Raw genomic sequence first — 25465 nt, 5'->3', positions numbered from 1 at the left:
GTTGAATAGTACACAAATAGTCCATGGAATAGTTCATCACTGAATTTGAGGTGTGTATAACCACATAAAAATATTACCAACAAAACACTCAAGCTACCAAGTTGGCATAAACATGTACACTTTTTACACTTCCAATTGGACATTCAATAAATATTTTTCCATTATACTGAAATACAAAACTCAAACCATATCAACATTTTGTTGAAGACATTAAATTAGCCTTCAGAAATACGTTCCTATCTCCTAGAGTACTGAATATCTGCCTTATTCTCGCCATGGCAATTCTCAGAGAAACACCGAATTCATGCCATTCATACAGCTAAACAGTTTAGTTTCAAAAAGTATCTCAATTCTGCTACCTAGATTTCAAAAAAAATGAGTTGTACTAAAAGGGGTAATGATCTACATTGGATTTTTTTATTTAAAAATAGCAGGTAATCTTTTTTCTACCATATCTTAGCATAGCACCATTACTTCTATACAAAAACAGCCACTACAATTTTCTTAAAAATCAAAACTCTGGTTTCCCAGCTAAATACATAAATCTAGTTTACAGAAAACCAGAACACTTTAAAAGTTCATTTCAAATGATGCAACAAAATGAAGTTCTGTTCAGTCTATCAGGAGAAAGCAAAAAACAGACCAGAACAACTGTATCATCAGAATACTCTTTTGGAAGCCCATAACCAAAAATAGCTACCAATGACAGTCAATTGGAATAGTTGCTCTCATGGGCAAGTTACAAAGCGATTTCCAAAGGATGCAACAAAGGTAAAAGCACAAAAATATCATACATGTTACTAGTGACAGGAAAGTGTCCATATAGTCTGTAAAAGGTTACAGGTAAGATCACAATATCTTTACCAAAAATCAGTTTCCTTGAAAAATTATGTATTTATACCAAGATGTTTAGTGGAAAACTTGGTAATTCACTATTGGCAAGTTACTTACCTGGAAAAAAATAAAAATCTTTTGAACATCTTGTTCAGTGAACCAAGAAAGAGCTCTGACAACCCACCAAAATATTACTCATCCTGCTATAATTACAATGAATTCAAAAATTAAAGGCTTGGATAGAAAAAAGGCTTTCCTATAATCATGGACAATGTAGAAACACAGAAGCAAAGTTGTTTACAATATTTAGTAAATCTTTCCTCCTTTCTTATTCAGAAGTGACAGTGGTATAAAATTTAAGATGTTCTCACATGGTATTATGATTTGTTTTTAATCAATAGATTTCAATAAAACCAAGTATTATGTGCTATTACTGATTCATACTCTCAGTACCAGTGACAGTGCAGACTGCTGTGAAATGGAGGTTCTAACACATATTTACACCTAACCAGCTTTAGATCTACTCAGGTATTAACCTGAGTTAATTGGCCCCCAGTTTCTGCTTCCAATACTATCAAAAAGATTACAAGGGGATTCAAGCTCTGTATTGAATTTCAAAAATTGGTTGGCTTCATAAAGCTAACCCAGTTTAGAATAAAGCTTTTTGCTGAAAAATACTAAAGAGGAACACAGAGACAATAACCTTCTCCTATAGGCACAGACTTAGGATTCCTTATCTTTACCAGATCAACATTTACCTTGACAGAAACAGAATATGGCTTCTTCAGAACAAAAAAATCTATTGATTTATAAAAGGCTAGGACTTTCAAGCTCCTGAATTTACTTTAGTTTTTCCAAACTGCCTCTCTTCTACTGATACACACTTTTTTTTTTGGTGAGGATATTCCAGAACATTACGGTAAAACAAAAATCTGATGGTATTTTCTGCATACGCTCAATTCTTTACAGTTTATGGTGGACTGAAAATCTTCAAAGACACTTTAAGGTACTATTGTCTCATCTAGGCATCTGAAATAGAGAAAACTGTTTTTCACACTGTATGCTTTTTAGCCTCACTCAAAATTTAGATGAGTGGGTACAAAGCATTGCCTTGTTTAATTTCATGAGACAGAAAGAGGAAACATTAAAAATTAAGATTTGCCCTTCAAATCGAGATTAATCACATCTTCACAAATTCAACCACAAACTTACACAGGAAGGAGCTGAACACCATGAAAGTACCTGAAGAGGAAAAGCTAAACAATTATATGCTCTGTAAGAGAAATATATGGATTAGCTGAGTTGGAAAAGACTGCACTTCTTGATTAAAAAAACAATGATAATGAACACTGGTATTCAGTGCAGTTCAAACTGACAGCAGGCTGACTTGCTAAGAGACATATGAGTACTGAATGACTCCCCAGGGCCAAGCAGATTTATCATATAGGAATGGTACTATCCTGAACTCCAGCCTGGAGCCAATAGGCCCTGACGTGCCTTGTGCAGACTGAGAATCTCCAAAACTGTATTTGTGGAATTTTCTCAGACAGTCCCAAAGTCAGTGATGCGAGTCTATCTCGGCACAGGATTTGAAGGCAATGCAAGCGAACATACTTTTCTCTCAAAGGCAACAAATATATTCTATCAGAACTCTGCTTGAAACTCAAATACCTACAGCATGTTAATACAATATAAAACTAATACACACCAGAAATAAAACTCCCACAGCCAAGTATGGAAGCTGAAAACAACACCAAACCTACTTACACAGAATCCAGAATAGGAGAAAGAAAATTGTAATACAGCTCAAAAGCAGAGGTTTTGTTCTAAATGCTTAACAAAACTAGGAAGACACCTAGTGTCTTCACAGTCACAAACTACACAGATGGCACAATGTTTGTCCAGCTTACATTTATGGCCAGAATTAAAATTCTCCATTTGTACAGTAGCATTCCAGGATGGACTAACATATGCACAGCTAACAGGAAAGTTGTGCCTTCTGAGTCACCACTTTTGAGGAGACCCTACATTTTGAGCACACAGCAGCTTAACCCAGCATCTTATTTTTCCAAGACAGGTCATGAGAAGAGAAGAGATGTGCTAAGCTGGTCACATGGCTTGACAATTACGAGGGGAAAAAAGACAACAAATAATGTTCCCACGCTATTATAGTTCTCTCTCTCACTCCACAAGCTGGTGAAAATTATTTCAGAGAAATACCTTTTTTTTGAAAGTTTACCACAAAGACAACAATACTTATAAGCAATTAGAACTTTTAGAACTGGACTTATAAATTTGTTGTTTGAAAGTATTCTTAAAAAGTGACACATGCTCAAATTAAGTTATTGCTAGATTCTACAAACTCTTGAAATTGGTCTTCAATACCAGTTAATATCTGTTTTATATAGCTATGCATAGCAGCTGTACGTAGACACTCTTAAATAATACCAAGGACAGTGACTCACCTATAAATTACATGGTTTGTTTTGGGTTGGGTTTTTTTTTGCTACAGAAAACAGCAAACACAACATATATATTGAACTGCCTAGACCACTATTATTCCTTGCCCTTCTTCCTTTTTTCCCATTTTTAACCAGGTGAGGTGGAAAAAGCAAAAGCAAGAGGGCAGAAAATACAGCTCTTACCTTTAATCCATGGAAAGTAAAGGTTAAAGACAGATCCATACCAAGATCTCTGACTACAAAAAGATCAGTGCCTGAGGTTTCACCTAATTTTTTTATTGCAATAATGCAGTATGTAAGTCATCAAAAACAGCTATGAGGCTTACCACCTGTGGTAATTATTTTGGAAACACTGTTCTTACAGATGGCAGCAAAACTGAATTTTACTATAAGAAAATCCTTCAGCGTTACCCTTGCTACAACTGCTACTATCACCTTACAACCAAAATTGTATTAGAGATTTAAGCAATTTAGAAAAATGATGCTGGTTTACTTTGCACTAAACAACATCCCATAGCAGACACACATCAAAAGATGGTCCTGCATATGTTTCAGCTCAGTCACACTGTCATCTACTTCAAATAGAGCAATATATCATTTATAAAACTTCACAGCAAACAGGATCTACACACTAACTGAAAACTAGTGCTCACACTCTTTAAAAACAAACAAAAAAATCCCCCAAAAACTCCAAACAAAACCCAACCACAGAGCACTCCCAAACCTCACAACAAATCTCCACTCCTAACCGTAGTCTTCTGTTTGACCAGCAAAATCATCCTACTTGCCTCATGGTCACACAGTAAATAGGCTGAAGGCAGGAACAAACACACAACCAGGAAGCCAGGGAGAGAGAGAGAAAACCATACTCTGAAATTTAACTCTAGTGTAAACATATATATGTTAATATTTTACATTAAACTGGGAAATTACATCTTAAATAGCTTAACCTTTTTCATGGAGAATTACACAATATTTAGAAAATAAGTGTTTCTGTCTCTGAAACAAGTTGGTTTACCTTCAAAATCAAGAAAGCAAGCTGACTAATCATACCAAGACAGAAGCCATTTCAAATTTTTGTTTTCTATAATTGGAAAAGGTGGATTTCAGAACTTTTAAACACATGAAATAAAACGCAACAGTGAAACATGTAAGACTGGCCTGACACTGGGTTACACATCATTTGGCATTAGAAAGTGATACAAGTTTTTTAAATTACAGGGAACCTGTTAAACTTCAGACATTTGTCAGAAAGTAATTAAGTATTTGTATAAATTAAGTCAAAAAATCATCACATATTAAGCATAAAATTCAGAAAACACATTCTAATTTTTAAATGTGCCATGCCCACAATTACTTATTTCTATGATAAAATTCTAAAAGTACTTTGAAACAGAAAATGAAAGGCTTTAGTCATTATGCAAAATGGGAAAGTCTTTCCTCTAACAGTCCTCCTATCTTACCTGTATCTTCAATGAATTGCACACATTTTTCAACAAACAGAGGTATTGGTTTCTCAGGTGTAACCAAATCTTGTAGGGGCATCCCAAAGTAATTACTTTCCCAGTTTCTACGGATTGGAGGATTGAATGTCTTAGTTTTCTTTTTCGGCTACAACAAAACAGAGTTATTTAAGTAATATTCAAGCAACATTTTAACCAATTAATATTTCAATCATTCAGTAAACACAACTGCATCATACATCTATCAGACATTAAAATTCCTCTACAGCAAATTGAATGAATAAAAATTAAATGTACTTTTAAAATTATAAAGTACTTAACTATAAAGTATTATTAGATAAAAATCCCTCAACTTCTAAAACTTTTGATCCTTTTTGTATTATGTTACGAACAGGATTACCCAATATAACAGTAATTGAAAGACCACAGGAACAGAAGTAAAGACACCACTTGTTTTGAGTGCTTTGATTTGTAGAGAGATTTTCAGCACTGCTCACACAAACCACATCTGAACCACTTCTTTAGAAATTGTCAGGATAAAACTGTGGTGTCATATCACCAAAACAAAGTTGGTGTCCTCTGCATATATTTAAAGATACTAAATAATCTTTATAATGCAACTGTGTAAGAAACATGATGATGGAGAATGACTAACAAGCAATCAAATCTTGAAGTTACAGTTGCAGGCACTCATACCAAGCATGAATGCTTTGTTACTGGCACAGGATCTTAGCCAAAAGGATCAAATCAAATCAAAGATGGTGAGTTTCATATGGAATTTTCCTGGTTTTTTGTTTTGTTTTGTTTTTTCACTGAGAAGGACTTTTATCAGTGGAACTGATAAATCAGCCTTGGATGATTACAAGAATTATATTGTATCAGATACCATAATTCATAATTTGTCTCTGAATACTGATGAAAACATAAATTACATCAAAAATATTTATTTAGGCAGCATCCGGTTTAGCTGAGCAACAGCTGAAAGGGCCAAGCTGAAGGTAAACAATGTATAAAACTCAGTGAAAACATCTTTGTCAAATGTCAAATGAAAGATCATTTTAGATACATATATTAAGGCAGTAAAGAAAGGAAAAACAATTCCATTTTTTTTTTCCAAAGGGTGTTCACTACCCATCTCCACCATCACAGAATAAATGAAGCAAGATATACTTAAGACTGTGTATTTAAGATCATAAAGACAGAAAAAGTCTCTGTGTCTCTCTTGGAAAGCAGACAGGTATATGGAATAATAAACTAGGACTCTACAGAAATTTTATGAAAATTGCAAATATTATCTGTGTGGAATACCTGGACACAGTATGAAATATCAGACATAGCTACAAAGCTGGAGTAAAGAATGCTCTTTTCTAATAATTGTCCTGCTTTTAGAAGACAGGTTGCAAGGGGCTGCCATATCACATTTGATATTATGCACAGAGAAAAGCAGAAAGGTTTCTTAGATAAACTCTTTACCTGAAAACAGTTTAATCCCCAATTTGGAGAACGAGAATTTGTCTAAAAAATGTAATGGAGCATAAAGAATAAAAGAATAAAGAGAAAAAGGAAAGAGAAAACCCCAACTCTGAAGTCCTTTGCAAACTAACCTAAAGGCAGAGTAGAAGAGATGATCACTGCAAGACTATTCCATAAACATGAAATTACAATTTCACAATACAGTTACAACAAGTTTATCACCTATTTCTCCTTATGTATCATTATGTATTTTGCATCTCTCCTGTCAACTATTTATTAAAATACCTGTCTCATTATTTTCCTTTCTTTTGGGGTATGTGAGTGCATAAACTTTCCACTGACAGCTTAAATCAAATCCTTCTGCAAGTAACACTATGTACATGATCTTTACAAAAAATACTCTTCTATATTAAAAACAAAACTTTAAGGCTTTAAGAAAAACCAACATGCTATTTCCTGATTTTAGACTTCCATACTTTCATGAAGTTGTTGGTCTAGATTTCGTAAGTGAAGAACTTGTTCTGAACAAAAAGGTGTTCTATGCAAAAGACCCGATCTTTGCCAAAAGACCAACTGACTTCAGGGAAAAAAAATATGGATCTTATTTCTAACAAAAGTAAGTCTTAGTGAAAGCTTTTCTTTAATTGCTGCTCCCCACTCTGAGAAAACAGCATTTTTTTCTGATCCATCACACAGAGAATCGAACTTTTAGATTTGCTAGTCAAGATAAAGACTACCATATTTTTTTGCATGTAAAATTAACTTTTAAAATATCTCTAATGAAACAATAAAGAAACTGTTAAACATTAAATTATTAATTTAGTTAAACAGCATCTGAGAAAAGTGAACCATTTCAAAATTCCTAGATTTTGGCAGAGATATTATGATTCTGCCCCAGGTATTTTTAGTTCAATCATTCTCCCCAATACACCTATGCCCCACAATACAGCAGTCATATAATACTGCATGCAGCAAGTACTAATCTAGCCACAGCCAAAACAAATTTTGTATGTTTCTCCTACATCATCATAAAAAAGGACAAATAAAGTTAAAGAAGACAAGAACCAGCACAAAAGTTTTGTTACTTAAGCTGAGCAAAATGCTCATTGTTCACATAGCACTGTTTTCATTTTAGTAATTAAAATACAAGCCCAAGACCATAACGTTGAAATCCTTAAGTTTTCCTGGAGATCTGTGGGCCTTTGTATAATTGATTGCTGCACTTATGTTGAGCTTTCAGGATGGGTTTCACCACTTGATTCTTGCCAAAGACAACTTCTCCTCATACCCTAACAGAGGTTAATGCCAAACCTCCGACTGATCCTTATATATTTTGGCAGGAAAGCATTTTAACTCTGAGAATTCCAAACTTGCCTTGCATTGCATTTACTAGCAAAATTGCTTTATTTTGCAGTACTTCAATCACCAAAATACATCTTGCAAAAGATTACCTGAAGTCCTCAACATAAGACAAGGTAAACATAAAAACATATACTCCAGCATGGTAAAGTATCTAAGTCTTGATTTCAAAACCAGAAATATTACTACAAATAAACATTAACTTTAAAAATATAGATGTAAAGAATACTCAAGCTTAACCGTCTTGACTACAGGTACTAGGGAACCAGCCAAGCAGCACTCATCATCTAGAGAGAAACTAGGCTAAGACTTCAGCTAGCTGAGAGTCTTAAGAGTACAATGCACTTAAAGACAACCTTTTAAAATTAACCAAGAAAACTAAAAACTGCCAAAATCCTATCAAGCCCCGTTATGGACGGGCTGTTTACTTTAGGAAGCCTTCTGTTCAAGACAGGCCTTTTTTTTCTCTCATTCCCATCCCACCAGAACTATGATTAGTAATTTACTTAATAAAGAAGAAATTCAGCCACTTCTCTACTTCCAAAAGACTTCACTACTACTTTTGATGCAAAGAAAATTTTCTGCCTGCTTTGTCTGCAGTCAGCCCTAGGGTCATGAAGGGCAAAGTCAGTATTTTCAGGACTTATTTTCAGGACTAGTAAAATATAAAAAAACATGCACTGTGAACAGCATTCATTTTATAGGCTTAATAAAAGTATTTGTAATCTCTAATTCATAGCTAGCTCTTCAGAAACTGTATATGAATAATGCAGATCATTCTCCCTAACATGCTCTTCCTTCCCTTCATGCCTTCTGCTATTCTTAGAATTCCAGTTTGTTATACTGTTTTAAACTACAAAGGCTCAAGAAGGCATATGGCTCTAAATAAGCATATTAAGAGTGCTAAATTTGAACAGACAAAACCTGAAAGTATAGATTCTGATACTTCCTATCCTCCTCAGGAGAAAAAAAAAAAAATTACTGCACATTCCAGTCTGAAGTAGACAGTATTTTGCTAAATAAACCCCGGAATTTACACAAGAACAGCTTACTAAAAATACAAGTTGATCTCCCATTGCTCACATGTTTACCATAGTCTTACTAAAATTGAGATCAAAACACATGGGTTCTATGGTTCCTCACACTATCTCCATAATAGTTTTAACATAAAATTTCATTTTGAAATTATAATGGCAGCAAGCAAGTTTAAGCATAGAAAAATAGATGGCAAACACACTGCTTCATGTTCCAGAAAGAGTAAAAGATATGAGAATTCATCAAGATGCTAGTGGATTTTTCTTGCCGAAATACTGAGAAAAGTTTTCAGATTAATTTAAAGTAAAAAGCTTCTTACAACAATATTGGTATAAAGGAAAATGGAAAGAAGTCATTCACAAACATCTTTGGAATCAGGGAGTGTTGTCTGCAAACAGGGTTACAAGGCAGAATGTTTCACGACACTGTTTCTCAAATTTAATTTAGCAATACAGATGGAAACTCCATTCACAAAAAAAAAAAAAAAAATCAGACCTTGAATAATCAAACTATTGACTATTGGCCAAAGAGCCTAAACAATGGCATGCCAAAGAATTATAAATAAACAGTTAATTTACTATATTGTGTTCAAGATCTCTCTAGGTAGCATTTGTTTTCATAAGTACTTAAAAAATTCAAGATAAGGCTCTGCCTTTCCCATTGCAAACACTTACTCAGGATATTGCTGTTCTTGATGTGTTGTGGAGAATAAAAAACTAAACAACTACACTTTCTCTGTAAGAGGTGAAAAAAAATACAGCCTAAATTAGACACTGAACATATCTCAAAGTGCTCACAAAGATAAGAGTTCTAAAGTAGGTGGGTAAAGTTTTAATACTCATGAATTCCATTGTAAAAAAAAATAATAAGGTTATTAATTGTCACTATATGGAATAGCTACAGGTTTCCACATCAGGTAGTCTTCCTGCTGAAAAAGGAATTACTAAATTATAACAAGGGTCAAAAATAACTTGCTATTATTTAATGGTAATAATAATAAATACAATAATAATTGACAAATAGTTTTAAAAAGTATTTACATTGGGCTTGTTTACACAGCGAGAACAATGGAAAGCCAAGGACTACTGTGGTTTGGGCTTTATATTAATGCATAAAATGCATCAGTTGCAGCTTTAAGGTTATTGAAGTGGTTCCTCCTATCTAAGATATTAGAAGGCTTCCTTCAGCAAGATCCCCTTCCTCTAGCAATCTTCACACCCTTTCCTGACCTGAAATTTTCTGCAGTTTCTGTTGTTTTTTATCTTCCAACTCATGAAATTAAACTGAAGACAAAAATAATTTATGATACAGCATGCAAGGCTGCTGCCTTTCATGTACACCAACACCAATAATGCTTACACTAGACCTTAACATTAAAAATTCTGATTGAGACAAGCATCTACTTGTAATTCCCACGTCCAGTTTTTGATAAAGACATGGAGATGAATGAGCACACATCTCAGCTGGAGAGGACTTGGCAAAGAAGAAACAGCTGAGGCAAAGACATATTTTAACATTTTAGTCCATGCTTAGTTCCTCTAAGTTTGTGAACACCATCAAGGAAATAACCAAACATAGAAAGCATGCAAACATAGGGAAGAATTCACCCTGCAAAACGCATTTTTTTTGCTATTTTGTTTAACAGCAGAAAGGACAAGGTGCTTTTTTCCTAAGAGAAACTTCACAGAAGTTCTGCAGGTGAAGAAAATAGGCCACTACAGTTCAACAAGTATTAGCACACAACATGCACTTGAAATATCAAACAACATGCACTTGAAATATTTCAAGTTCAGTGTGCACACACAACTACACATGAATGTAGCTAAAAAGTCCTGTGCTTCAAGCCAGTCTGCTTGCTTTCTTCTCCTCCTCCTTACTTGTCCTCATATTTATCCCCACCAGAAAAAGTTCAACAGTTCACTTGTTAATAGCACATGCAAGGTCATATCATAAATTTTTTAGAACATTTAGACATGTGCTAATAAAGTAAAATAGGATAAAGGTGGGTGTAGCACAAATTAGACTATACTGATTCAGCCTTTCCCACTTTTTCTTTTCTAGAGGCAAAGATAGAACTACCATCTGTTGGTTTTACCAATCTGGACTTCAGTAAGGCACTCAGTGATGGCATATAGGAAACTACAGTGACAACTGGAGGAGCAGAAAAAAGATGATATTCAGCAACAAAAAGGACAGTCAGAGTAATGGAAAAATCCTTCACTGCAATGCACAACTAATAAAACTTATGTGCCGTAATGTGCCTGTAGCACATGCTGTAATGTTCAGGTACTATACATGTGTGTATGTACAATAAACCACCTGTACTGTGCAGTGTGGAGTCACTACCTGGAAATCATCAAGGACAAGAGCAGGCCAAAGGCACCTAGGGTGACAGCAACTGCAGTTAAGCAAAGGTTGGGTGCAATCACATAATTGTGTCGGGTAGTAATTTCTAGTAGATCTCAGCACACACTAAGATTACATGATGTACTGTTATGACATTCTTAGCAATACTATGCACTGTTTCAGTCATCCTCATTCAAAAACAGAGGTTTAGAGGAAGATTTCAATTTTTTTTTAAATCTTTGAAAACTCAGGCCAAGAAGTAGCCATTTTCTCTTCACCATTTTGGAGGTGACCGGCCAGAAAAAGAAACATTTCAGGAGAAAGGTTACAATAAGGAAGGGTGAAAACTAGGAATGGCAAGATTCTTTACCAATACAGAGGAAATAGAAGCTCTGGATGAGTTTTTCAGAGTAGTAAGAATGGGGGGATAAAAGTTTTCAGAGGAACTATTTTTGTGATAATTGAAAGGAGAGCTCAAGGATGATTCTCTTCCAGTTCTGACTACCAGTATAATGAAACTAGGTCTAAGAACGCTAGCACAATGCTATGGACAAAAATAATGGGCAAATAATTCAGACCAAAGCACACTTGCTTAACTGGTCTGAATTTTAAATTGCTTCATTTGGTAATAAGAAACATTACATGACCTTGCAAGTAATGTTACCTGCTTGCCACAGGTTTGTCACTGCTATACTTTCCACACTAAAATGTTTTAATTTATGCTTCCAAACAGCACCAAGTAGTACAATTCTGAGTATTTACTTCTGCCTTTAATAACACCTGTCCACAACACATTTCTAAAGTTTGATATGCACGTGTTATCCAAACTACACCAGTTCATGTTCCTGCTCTACTGTTTCTCAATTCTTGCTTCCTCCTTCCTACTCACCCAATTCTTGCCTTTATCCTTTCAGTTGTTTTACCTGAACCCTACAATTACTCTACACCCATTCTCTGCCTCCCTGTATCTGTCCTAGTACCATATTTTTATGTGATTTTATCCTGAGTTGGATAAAACTGGGGACCTGAAAAGGTCAGGACAGAATGAGCAACCTTCAGCACAGTCATGTCTCCCCTGCAACACCCTACAAGAAACCCACCCAGAAACACATCTCAAACCAACAAAACTGCAAGGAGTATCAGGAATGTTACATCCTACTTGGGCCTTATAAAAACAATCAATCTTTAAAAAAGACAATTAGGAGTTCAGACTTTAAAATCCAAGTTTTTCCAAACAAATTAAATTTGTTCATAAGACTTCTGTATTTCAGAATCACTATAATTAAAGCAAGTACATAGGATACACATGTATCCTATTTTCCCTTTACACAGAGCTGAATGAACAATTCAGAAAAAGTATCAATAGGAGACTTAAGAAATAATCAGAAAGAAATACATAAGTTCTATTTACCTCTTTTACATTTAAAGAGTCAAAATTCTCAAAAAAACCCAGCAATCTGTAAATAGTGGTAGACCAAAATAACTACCAAAATAACCAAAAACTGAAAAGGACAATATAATTTGAATAATTTTTGCATTTCTGTAATAAAAGACTGCTAGTTGCTCATCCAAAACAACACAGGAAAACATGCAGAAAATGTTCCAAAACTAAAAAAACTGCATGTTTTGTGAAATAAAATTAACTATTAAAAAACACAAAGAAACAGATAATGAACTAGAATGACTCACTTGAACTGGAACTACTCTCACTTCAACTTCATGCAAGTCAACACACAGAAAAGTCACTACTTATCAAAGGCACTGAGCATCCAAGACACTTAGAAAACTTGCAAACATTTGAGCTATCAAGTTAATTTGTTTTCTCACAATAATTTCCATTATCATTAAAAGTTTTCACTAATTTAACAGTAGCAGCTTTGCTACATGTGAGTAAAATACAATTCACACACACACACACAAAAAACCACTCACATAACCAACAAATCACAAACCAAAGCAAAACCAACCAACCAAAACTTAAAACAATTCTACTCTTCAAGAAACCTATCCACTACAAAAATTAACAGTTTGAAACTTCCAATTTAGGCTCCTTCTCAACAGGCCAAAACCAAAAGTGGAGGCTTTGGTAGACCCATCAGGAGGTTTCCTGACAATTTCAGGAAGAGAAGACCCCACTGTAGAAGATCTACCCAGTTTAACACAAATATTCAATTCAAAGTAACTTGCTCTCAACTCAGCACTGCTGGGACAGTAGATTTATGCAACCACACTTCAATTTCTAAGTAGAAAGATTATTTCAAGCAAAAGGAGTCCAGAAGTTGGACTCTATCTTTATGGGTTCGTTCAAGTCAGGATATTCAATGATTCTATGAAAAGTATATAAATTATTGTTTTTTTAAAAATTCAAGTTCCTCCAAAAGAGTAACTTTAAAGTATTTTTAACCGTATGATTTTATACCCACAAGACATCATTATCCATGCTTATGAGTAAGCCTTAAGAAAATTTAGTGGCCTTTAAATCAGTCATGTGTAATTCAAATCACAGCTGCATACCAGGAAGAATTTTATCTATTAGTTAAATTTAACAATGCTCTGTTTTAACAAAACTTATTTCTGCTATTCAAATACCATCAGATTTAAGCTAAAAAAGTGACATTTTAAAAATGCTAAAAAAGATAGTATTAAAAAGGTCAGATTATTTTGAGACAAGATAGAAAATATTTAACTCATAAGGAACACTTCTGATTTCATGTCAAAACTATACCTAACACAATGATTGCTGGCCTAAAATTTAAATTTAAACTATAAAGAATGTACATCTAGAACCCACAACACTACCTTGATGATATAACTTTTCAGACAGCCAGTCAAAAAATAAGTAACTCTCAGTCATGAAGATGAAACATTTTCAAGTAAACTGCAACATTATTATCTTCCCTTTATCTCCCTATTTTGTTCCTTTTATTCTGTTTGTGTAGAGGTCTGTAAAGTAGTACAACTTTCACCTTGATTATTTGTTTGCCCACAGTAGGAAAATGCAGCCGTCAGTAAAACTACCATATAGTTTCCTTTTTATGCAATTGTTTTAGTGCTCCAGGAAGACAGCTAAGAATTAAAAAGAAATCACTCCTTTCATTCACCAGCCCTAAACCACATTCCAACAGCAAAAATTGCAACAACTGAAAGAACCTGTTCTACTCAAGAGCTCGCAAAGCAGCTTTTTCCTGAAAAAAACCACACAACCTTACTCAAATGGAAGGAAGCCTCCACATGTAAGTAGAGACAAAAATAACTTATTGAAGAGCTGATAAGGTAGACAAACCATCTCATTCCCTAAGGTTTGCTAGTTCCAAGCAACTTAATAGGAACTTAAGAAAAAAAAATCCAACAAATACAGTTTGAAAATTTTAAAGCACAGGTTTCAAAATAGGGTACAACTCTTACATATTTCATCTCTTCCCATTTTACAAAGCACCAGAAGTTGTAAATGAAATTTAAATTAACTGACTTACCTTCTTATCTTCTTTTACTTTATGGGGTTTCTTTTTCATTTTTTTGTCATCTAATTCTTGATCCGATGTAATAGCAGGATTATCTATGCCACCCTTCCATGTTTCAACAGGTGAAAGAAGTGGGTCTTCTTCACTTCCACGATGTCTTCCTTTCCATTTAGTTTTAGAGGTGGTAAAAGCCTCATCATCACTCGCATCTGAATGTGTTCTCCTATAGTAAGACTTGGCTTTGCTGAACAGTGTCTTAGACTTGTACTTGTATTTTGAAGGCCTTCTTTCCCCATGACTTTTGGAAACTCTATCAGAAAATCCATTTTCTTCCTCACCTTGGGTATTTATAACAATTGAATTCTGAACTTTAATAATACGATTCTGACTATCCTCTGGAACCGCATAGATATCATCTGCAAAGCCTTTATGCTTGTAAATCGTGTCAATAGGTTCAGCATAGTTGTCAGATGGGTCTGTATCTTCTGGCGGTGCTGCAGTCACTCGAGAAGGCTGTTTCCTGGGGTTTTTGCCAATACCTGCCTCAATTGTTTTCAGGAGGTTAGGATCCAGTTTTTTGACATTTGTTCTTGGAACAAGTGGTTTCGGTTTTATCGGAGGAGGCACTTTATGGTTGCGTTCATGGTCATGACAATTGATCGGTGTACTGTGAACAGGATACTCATTTCCTTCCAAATCCAGTCGGTACTTTGAGCGATCACTAGGTGCTGGTAGTAACCTTACATCATCACCAATTGGACTGTAAGGCGGTGGTCCTTCGGCATCATCCTCTGAATCTGGGTAATTATAGTCAAGGGAACCTCCTCTCGGAGATCTTGGAAAAACATCTTCACTTGTGTGCGTTGATTCCCTTGTGCTGTCTGACATGTAGGAACTTTCAATCATGTTTTTCTTCTCTAATACATCACTGAAGAACAATGTGAAAACCTCAGTTTGACGATGATATTGAGATAATGAATATAAAGCTGTAAACTTAGCAGTAATTTCTGTTGCTATGTGCTCTCCTTCAGTCATGAGTTCCTTGATTGCTTCATTCTCGAAGAAGTCTGCCTGGCTATCAGTAACAGCCACCAACTGGACAGGAATCGTATCCTGAACTTCAGAAAGAAATGCCCGAAGCATTCCCATGGATGCCTTTCGCTTTGCAGAATAGACCAGTATATATCCATGAACAAGTTCATCTTTCCTTACACCAATTGAAGAATGATATGATAATATAGTTATCTGTATTCGACGTCTCTTTTCACCTATTATTTTATCTAGCATCAAAGAATTATTCTGGCCAGCCTGAGCAGCACTACAGGAGTGAGAATCAAGGAAAGGGGAAAGAATAAGATCCACACTGAAAGGATCGCCACACATGGCACACATGACAATCCTTAAGTCAGCTTCTGACAGATCTTTAATGGTGGGAACTGGACTTACAACATCAAAATTGTGTTTAACTGCTTCCAGTACTCCCCTCAGAGCTTGTTTTATTTGGGCCTCATTAAATTTGCGTGGGTATGTGCCAGCAGGCACATCTACAAAAGGACACTGTAACTTGTTAGCCAATTGCTGTCCCTGATGCCTCAGAATAGGTAGATTCTTGCTAACACTGTCCCTCTGGTTAGCCAATATTAATGTAAATGAAAGATTAGCCATATACTTGTCTCTCCTTATCTGAGATGCTTCAGCCCTTATTTTAGCAATGCACTCCCCAATAAAAGTCAGTGATTCAATAGAATTAAACACGCAGAAACAACCATGTGGCTTGAAGGCTGAGGTCCACAACTGAGTCAGCAAGTACGGGGATTTGGCATCAACTGGCCTAAGATCTAGTTCATATATTTTTCCATCTAATGCATATTCATCATCAGTGGATTGTGTCCGAATTTCATTTGCCAATTCTTGTGCAAGGCCATCTTTGCCCAAAATGAAAAGATTGATTTTATCAATGTTGGCACTATCATGGTATAAATTTGAACGTCCATGGTCTAGTTGCAGAAGACTGTTGGCAAGCAACTCTTCTACTTTTATGTCCATGCAATTTTGGCCACTGAGACAAGTTTCTTTAGTTGGGTGATAAACAAATCCTATGTGTTTGAGCAGAAGAGATTCTCTATCAGGTGCAAGTTTCTGTAAAGCTTTGTATCTAGGTTCTTCACTCAGAACTGCATGAATTTCACTCATTTTATCTGTACTTGGTGTTGCATTAAGATCCAGATCATAAAATAGCTCTGAATGTTCAAAAAGCATTTCCTGAAACTCCTCTTTGGCTTTTTCAACAATCTCCCTCTGATGCCTACCATACACTTCCTTACTATCTGCATCAGTGATGTATTTGAATGCTTCATCCTCTACCACAAAACATATAACTTCTTCCCATGGCTGTCCGGGTGAAATGAATTGGATTTTCTCAAGAGTTTTTTTGAATTTCTCTTTCATTTCAACCCTCCTTTTTTCAGATATAAGATGCTGCACATGGTTTTGATAAACTTTTTCTGCCTCTAGGGTACTGAGAAGGTCAAATGGAATCCTTCTGTCATTCACTTTATCTATGTGGTCAGTTTCATCCCAGGGTATTTTTTCAAGCACTACAAAATAGGACTGGAAGTCAGGCCTTTTCTCCATTACTTTCAAGGCTTCTGACCAGCTCAAAAGTTCAATCTCATCAAGATTTGATAGAAGAGTATTAAGAGCTCTTGGCAATGCATTAATGTATTCTTCTTTTCTCTTTCTAATATGTTCCTGTTTAAGTTGCTCAATGTGTTTTGAAAATGTATTTTTGGCCTTTTTTGTTCCTTCCAAATTTATATACTCCTCATAATCATGGTGGTTTTTCAGTTTGTTACTAACAGTTTTCCAAGTTGCATGATAGTCTCTCACAGTTTGGACAAGTTTTTCAAACTTATCTGTTGCCGTAACAACTAACTGTCTTTGAGTTTTATAGGCATCCAGATAGGGGATTATTTTAGGTTTACCACGAGTTTTATCCATCATTTGTACCAGTGCAGTAAAACATGTTTCAACATTGACATTGAATCTTGCCGATGTTTCCACGACCACAAGGTTCTTCTTATTTGAAGCAAAGGCCTGAACCTCTCGCAGATAATGATCCACACATTCATCACATTTTGTTGCCGCTATTATTATGGGTTTTTTAGATTTTGAGAGCTGGATATAAAGATTATTCACAAATTTAAGTTGATCATCAAACTTCCTATTGCATCCTTGGCTTACATCAATGCACAATAAAAACCCATCTATGTTTAATTTCCCTTCAGGCATTTGTTTTTGCTCAAAGTCTTGCTCCAAGCCTAGCTGATCTGTGCAAATGTACATTAGTTTTTCTGCGGACTGCAGTTTGGAGGCAGCTGCACGTTTTATGTACGGTTGTAAATTTGTACTCCGATGAGGCAAGAAAGTCTGATCATCAATGAACTCAGTCTGCTCAATTACATGAATTCTGCACTCAATTCCATCCTCACCACTTTGTGTTACGTCACCCCAGTACAAAAAGTGATCATTGTTAACAACTCTTCCTCCAAAGTCAATTGTGCTAAGCACAGAGGTATGCTCAGGATAATATTCATCTGCTTTTGAACGAACGAATCTATTGCACAAACATGACTTTCCGACTCCACAATTACCTTTATCCTTTTCAGTTCCAGACAGTCCAACAACACTAACAGCATAAGATGGGGGGCGTGGCTCTTTGTTTTTTGCCATCATAACTTTCCTCTCATCCTTTTGCAATTATCAAGGTAACTGTATGTGGTTTTCATTCTGGAAAAAGTTCCTACAAATTTGAATTGTATATCCAGGGCTCCAGAAATTGCCTTCAGTTGTTCCTGCTTCAGCTTGTGATTAAGAGAACCTCAGATAACCTGGACAAGGAGCATCATCTTCCTAAAAAATACAAAGAAAAAAAAATTTCAAGATTGCAGGTATTTCTTTATAATATTCATGAGGAAAGAGATTTTAAGAAGTGCTTTTGCTTGATCACCCTGATTTCCTGTGTATATGAAAGTTCTACACCTACTTTGAAAGAGATCATAAATTCATAATTCAGTAATGCTAATGCTATTTATACTACAAATTTTAAAATAAACAGATTTTAGGCACAGTTTAGTAGTAGTTTGTCAGCTCTTTTAATAGCTCATCAGCATACTCCTGAAAAAAAGAAAACCCACACTCAAACCCCCAAATTATTGTCCTCCTCATTAGCTTACAAATACTGGGCACTAAAAAGCAAAAATACAACATAAAAACACTAAACCCGACCCAATATTCATGCTCTTCTATTCACACATTTTCACTAGATATCATGCACATCTGCATGAAAAACATTACTTTAACGTGCATTTCTGGGTTTGAGGTTAGGTTGCAGTAAAGAAAATTTCAAAACAAGTAGCTGTAAAAGCAGGCAGTTGGCCACGTGCCTCAGCTGCTACCTATCTGCAGAAGTAGACTACTTGATTTGTATACTAACAGCAAACTGCTTTTAAGGAAATGTTTTGAACCTGAATTCTACAGAAAAACACTAACATCATACAAATACTAAGAGCAGGAATTATGCATAGATTTTAAGACTACAGTGTTGTTTCATTCCTTCTGTCTATGAAAAAAAAAGCAAACTTTTATTCATGGGAAACAAAAACTACTATATCTATACTCAGAGTTTCAAAGAGTTACTACAAGCTTCCAGTGGCTTTATTGAAGCTGTCACCAAGTATAAAAATTACCACTAACTCTCAGTCATTAATCAGAAGACTCTGCTTGCATGCATACTGCAAATGGAAATGCATTTGCTGGTTTTGAATCAATTACATTATGAGGAAGACAGAAAAAATTGAATACCCAAATAACTGGCTCCAGCAGACTGCAACGAGTGGCATCAAATCTACTTGGGGGCCAGTAACCAGCATTGCACTCCACAGGCCAGTACTGGGTCCAACACTGCCCAGTATCTTCATTAATAACTTGGATGATGGGGCAGAATGTATCCTAAGCAAGTTTGCTGATGACAGAATTAGGAGAAGCAAATTATACAGTCCTGCATGCAGGCAGGAATAACTCCATGTACCAGTATATGATGGAGCCAGCTGCCTGAAGAGCAGCTGTCCAGAGGGGCACTTGGGCATCCCAGAGGACATGAACATCACCCAGCAATGTGCACCTGTGGCAAACAAGGCTGAGAGTACACTGGGCAGCATTAGACAAAGTACTACTAGCAGGACAAGGCAGGTGAACCTTCCCCTCTTTGCAGCCCTGTAAAGCCACACCTGATGCACTGTGTTCAGTGCCACAGTACAGGAGAGATACAGAACTACTAGAGAATGCGGCAAGGGCTTAAAGCACCACTGCATCTCTCATTTAATGAAAGGCTAGAAGAGCTAGGACTGTTCAACCTGGCAAAGAGAAGACTCAGGGAAGATCTCATCAAAGTGTAAAAATATTTGGAAGAAAGCTGCAAAGACAGCAGAGCCAGACTCTTTTCAGTGGTGCCCAGGGACAGGACAGGAGGCAATAGGCACAGACTGAAATACAGATGATGCCATATGAACATCAGCAAACCCTTTCTTTAATTGTGAGGGTGGCTGAGCACTGGCCTGGTTTGCCCAGAGAAGTTGTAAAGGCTCCTCCACTAAAGGTATTCAAAAAACACCTGGACACAGACCTGGGCAACCTGCCCTAGGTGACCCTGCTTGAGCAGGGAGGCTGGACTAGATGACATTCAGAGGTCTCTTCCAACCTACACTGCTCTATCCCCTGTGAAAATATTTTTATAAAAATACTGCTCATTTCCTTGGTAAAAAGCCAACTATTACATGGCACTATAAATGAAAGGTAGATACTCTTGTACTTGACATATTTTCTTTTACATTTGTAGAGTACAAAGTAACAACACAAATGTACTTAAACAGACCTATAAATAGCCCTTATAAGAATAAAAGTATAACAAGTGTCAGTACTGAAATTTTAGTGTTATATACTTCATCCTTCTTAGCAACAATTAACTAACCAAAACATAAAATACAAACTACATATATAAAACCAGCTGTTAGTTATAGAAATCATAGCAAAGTTATAGAATCATAGCAAAGGAAAGTACTTTTTCTGAAATAAGTATCAACTTCATTACAAAAGGAAGAGGGACACCTAATTTTTATACTCAAGAGCTTTTAGATTGCAAAAATTGAAATTTTTATGCCAGATTTTAGAATTCTTTTTTGGTTAAATCAGATTACTCTAAGACCCATTCAGAAAGACAACTCATATTTAAAATTTTCCTTTTCACTGTTTCCACTGTGTTTATTATGTTCTTAAAACACAGAACTTGGACATAACAGAAAATGGCTCCAGGAATAAAAATACTTAATAAAAGTAATATCCTTTACAAGCAGTATTTATATTACTACAAATAAACCCAGTGTCTTCTTTCTAAAGGAAAGCTTATCATAGTAGCATCATTCAAACTGTCAGAATGAGAAATTTAGTCAGCACTTTCACTATAAAATGTTTTCTGTTTGCCACAGCACAATACAGATTTCATGTGGACTAAACCAGAACACGAAAATCTTCATCCACAGGATTACTTCATTTCATCAGGAAGACACTGTCAATTTGCAATTAGTTTATAAGAAACAATCAATACTTTCAGATACTCTACATCCTCAGTAGCAAAGGTTGTTCCTCATCCATCTACAAAATGTTTTGTTAAATCGATACATTTTTAAGCAAGTAAATACAAAGAGTAAGGTGAAAGGGGACACTGACAAAGGGAGAACAAACACATCAGTCTCTCATTAAAGTTCTGACATGAATAATTTTAACCATAACAGAAGCTGAATCACTAAAGATATTTAAAACCAGTACGGGTTTTTTGGGCTTTTTTTTTTCTGAAGACAGTTCCTTTGCACTGATTGTACAAAATCACAGAACTAGATCTATGTTAATTAAGTAATAAAACTGGTAAAAATCTGACATTATAATGACTTCACATTTAATATGTAATCATCATTAAATTGTTCTCCAAATGGAAGATCATCCATTTCACTATATCACTAATGTAAACTTACTTAATAATTTTGTACTGTTTTAAACCATGCACACTGGAAATTCATTGTAAGTTAGTCCCATTATCTTAGTTAAATCTGCCTAATTAAATAACAAATTCTAAAGGCTATGATTCATCTAAACCCACCCCCCGCCACCTTTGTTACAGATTCAAAAGAGGGGTTGTTTGATTTCCCCAACTAATTTCAATCTTAGGATTGAAAATAATACGAAGTGTCTGACATCACTGCAGGAAGAACCTCTGACCATCTACAGATGCACGGTAGGACCTTACCTCTACAGACTTTTAGATTTCCAAGAGTAGTCATAAAGAAAATAAGGTAGCAGCTTGTACTTATTTACCCACCTTCACCCTTAAACACATTATAGAGGTCTAAAGCCCAAACTTACCCTTAGGAAAGAGGTGCAAAGCAAGATGACTATCCTGCTGTGATCTTCCTGCAGTAATGTCACACATTTAAACAGTGCCCTTCAGTAAGTCCTTCCCTGAGGAATCTGAAAACAAAAAATAAGAGCCATTAAAATTTCAAGTTTATGAAGGAAGAAGCAGCAATCAGAGAAGGTACAACACTTCACCTACACGAGGATTGTTTTCCTTATTTTAAACCCATAAACAAAACTCAAGCTGGACTTTGTCTAAATTGGGAGGGTTTAAATCCTGTAAGCACACCTATTAATATTTGAGAGAGGGCAGAGTTCTTAAGTGATTGTGATTTGAATTTCAACTTGATACTTCAACAATACCTAGGTTGCAGAAGCCTGTTATGAAAAAATAATGTAGTATCTCAGGTAACATATAAAATGTAAGCTATAAAAATCACTAATCACTTCTAGAATAACTTGGAATTCTAAGGTATTTAGAACACAGTTTTGCAAGATGAAATTGTTATAGGCCTAAGTACAAAATACAGGAAACAAATATATATCTGTATACATATATCCTATTAGTCGGAAAAAGGCACAGTCTACCTCAAAACCCTTTACCTGTAGGACACCACTTCTAAATTAAAAGGACTTACAAACTGTCACAAATTAGAAATTGAAAGTATAATTATATTTGAAGATTTCGAAGCCTCAACTAGGGTACAAATTATTAATATAACCCTTTCAAGTGCTGAGCTCACCGCAGGGATGCTAATATAAAGTAATCAAAAACGGAACTCTCTTCCATTGTTCTTCCCTTTGCATCCACACAAAACCCAGACTTTGCCTGGCCAGTGATCCACACATTATGATGCAGAACAGGAAAGGAAATTGAGGTACTTGCACTGGAATATTATGTAAGCCATTTTTAACGCAGGAAAGGTGTCATTGTTAAGCAAGATGCAGCAAAAGCTGTATATGTGCTAAATACATCAAAACAACAGAGCTTTCTCTTGTTTTGCCATTTACAATTATAGTCTTAATAATTTCACTTTGCTTTGGAATTAATATTCACTTTCCTGTAGTAAATTTTCTTTCAGATAAAAAAGGTTTGGCAATACTGATAAACAATATACCAATACCACAACAGTAACTAATCTTGTGGTACCAAACAACACCAAAATCAATAGGCAGCAGTCCTTCAGTCATGCATTAAGCCTGGCTGAGCTTCAGTGCTAAATTCTATCCCTTGATAGAGAAGATAGACGGCAAGTCCTGTTCCCTGCCCTTACCTCCAAGCTGTGGCACACCTCTACATCCACAGCGAGCTGAGCAGAGCAGGTAGTTGCTCATGAGGAAAAAGAGAATGGGCCTCTGAAGAACTCAGAGTATGTGGAAGAACAGAGAGAAAAGTGTCTCCATTTGCAAAAATGCATCTGAGGCTTGTGGGACAATGCCACAAGAGAAAGCTCAAAGAACAGGCCCTCACAACATCAGTCAGAAACATTTAAGAGACCAGGAAAGACCCTATCTACAAACACATTTCCCAAAGACTCCAAGCTAAATTCTAAACACTAGAATAAAATGCCATTTTATTAGCAAGGAATAAACACTTGAAGAGTTAATCATCTATCATTATTAAGTAATTGTGGCTGCACAGGAACTTGCAGATGAGTCCACAGTCAAGAAAATCACTTACAGACAAATACCCTTGAGTATTTCTCAATACCCTCCAAAATTGTTTTCTGAACCTAAAAATGTTTTAGATCTAACATGGCTGAAGCAAAAATGTTGCCTGAAAGAGTCCACAGAATTGCTTATGACCATCAACTATTTAAGTAGCTGCCAATAGGGAAAAATAAACAGTGTTTTCTCCAAGTTCTTTACTCACTCTGTAGTGTTGTCTAGAACAACAGTTTATGGATTAGTATTTTCTGGGGTTAGTTTCAATCAGCATAGTCTTGCAAGTGAGTTTTTAAATTACCTGGCCAAGCAAAGAGAAGCACATGTGAATGAAAGGCTCCTCACAGCCAAGTCTGCTTTACAAGGTATACAAATACACCCACAGAAACTTACTGTGACCTCTATAGCAGATGACCAAGTCATTCCTCACTTAATACTTTTTGAGAACCAAAACCTGGCAATGGAAAAAATTTACTACAGTACCCAACATCCAAGATCTATCAGCACAACAGTAGCTATATATATAGCCCTACACAAAACAATAAGAATTCAACAGTTTTCTCTTCTAATAACCAGTAAAAAAAAAAAACATAAAAAAAAAAGTTGAGGTACCTTAACATAATGTTGTCATTCCTCATTCAGTTTTACCAAGAGTTCTCTTTTTTCAATCAAGCAAGCCTAAGAAATCTTCCCTTCAAGAAAATATTTTTAGAAATGAAACCAGAGTATACCAATGTAACCTTAACAATTTCAAATCACTTAAGTCTGCTGCAGTCCTAACACTTAATGTGTCCTGTCCACTTTACATACACACCAATACTCTTGCCTTCAAAAGTGCTGGTAACCTTAATTAACCATACTTCAAATCTTATTTATAACTAATGGTAAATACAACGATTACCCAAGTATCAGCCAACATGAGAAAAAACATTCAGATTTATTATCAGAAAGTAAGCTCAACCACACAACAGCAAGACAGTAAGGGACAACAGTGATCCTCTGGCTGAAAAGAAATTCAGCTGAAGTGGTATGCTGATTAATCATGCTAGGGAAATGAAGGATGAGAATGGATGACTCTAACTGCTGTTCACTTCAGATTTGGTTAGTATGACGGCCAGCTATAATCCCTAAAGGAGTTCTATAGCCTAGATAATTCTCTCCATAGAAAAGCAAAGTAATCGATGTATGAAAAAATTTTTTAAAAAAGAGAGAAACCCCAACTGCCCAACTTCATATTATAAAAGCAATGAAAAACTGTGTTTAAAAACAGAAGTTCAAAGCTCTTAGCTCCAACTAAGCTCAATAAATGTCTTCTATTAATAATAATACACTGAAGACTGCCTGTGTATTACTCAAAATTAAATCAGAGCCTAAATATTATTTCTGAATTCGAAACATCATTCTTTAGGTGGAATCTAGCAGTCCCAGGGCATCTATTATCATTATTGCTCTCCTCAAAAAAAAACAAAAAAACAAACAAAGAAGAGAAAAACCAAACCAACTTACACAATTTAAATCAAGGTGCATTAAAAAAGTAAACTGAAAAGGTTCAAATTACCAGCACAGCAGTATTCTGAACTTAGGCCTCTCAAGTTACTTATCTTCAGATTTTTGAATATCTGAAAACATTCAATATAGTTTCAAAGCTTGTCTTTTATCAGGGAAGGAAAGTGCAAGTTTACAGAAGCAATAAATTCTTAATTCTTTTTCCATAGGATAAGCTCCAACCAAAAACATGCAGAGTGGTCAGAGAAGTTTCTCAGGGCAAGTCTCCTGATCAGGCTTATTTACAGAGGTACTCAGGAAAAACACAAAAGAACTAATGGAGAAATTTTACAAATGGGATCCATAAAAAAACTTATAGAAATAGAAGAAAGAAAAGGAAGCAGACAAAGAAAGAGGG

At 35.5% G+C, this 25465-nt stretch overlaps 1 protein-coding gene across 2 annotated transcripts in view; it reads right to left on the bottom strand.

Annotated features, from left to right (window-relative positions):
* Positions 1-25465, bottom strand: part of ARHGAP5 (Rho GTPase activating protein 5) — a 47092-nt gene that overhangs the window by 17918 nt on the left and 3709 nt on the right. For both annotated transcript variants that reach the window (XM_014249905.2, XM_005520308.3), the window contains exons 2-4: positions 21907-22011; positions 14446-18345; positions 4760-4907 (exon numbers count right to left, since the gene is read on the bottom strand). In XM_014249905.2, coding sequence (XP_014105380.1) covers positions 4760-4907; positions 14446-18168 — 3871 coding nt within the window. In that variant the 5' untranslated portion in view covers positions 18169-18345; positions 21907-22011. The remainder of the gene's footprint in view (positions 1-4759; positions 4908-14445; positions 18346-21906; positions 22012-25465) is intronic.

The sequence above is a fragment of the Pseudopodoces humilis genome, chromosome 7, assembly GCF_049639895.1.
Source record: "Pseudopodoces humilis isolate 2021_Gansu_Grassland_sample_001 chromosome 7, ASM4963989v1, whole genome shotgun sequence".
Lineage (NCBI taxonomy): Eukaryota > Metazoa > Chordata > Aves > Passeriformes > Paridae > Pseudopodoces > Pseudopodoces humilis.
This window is presented reverse-complemented; position numbering and strand designations above follow the sequence as displayed.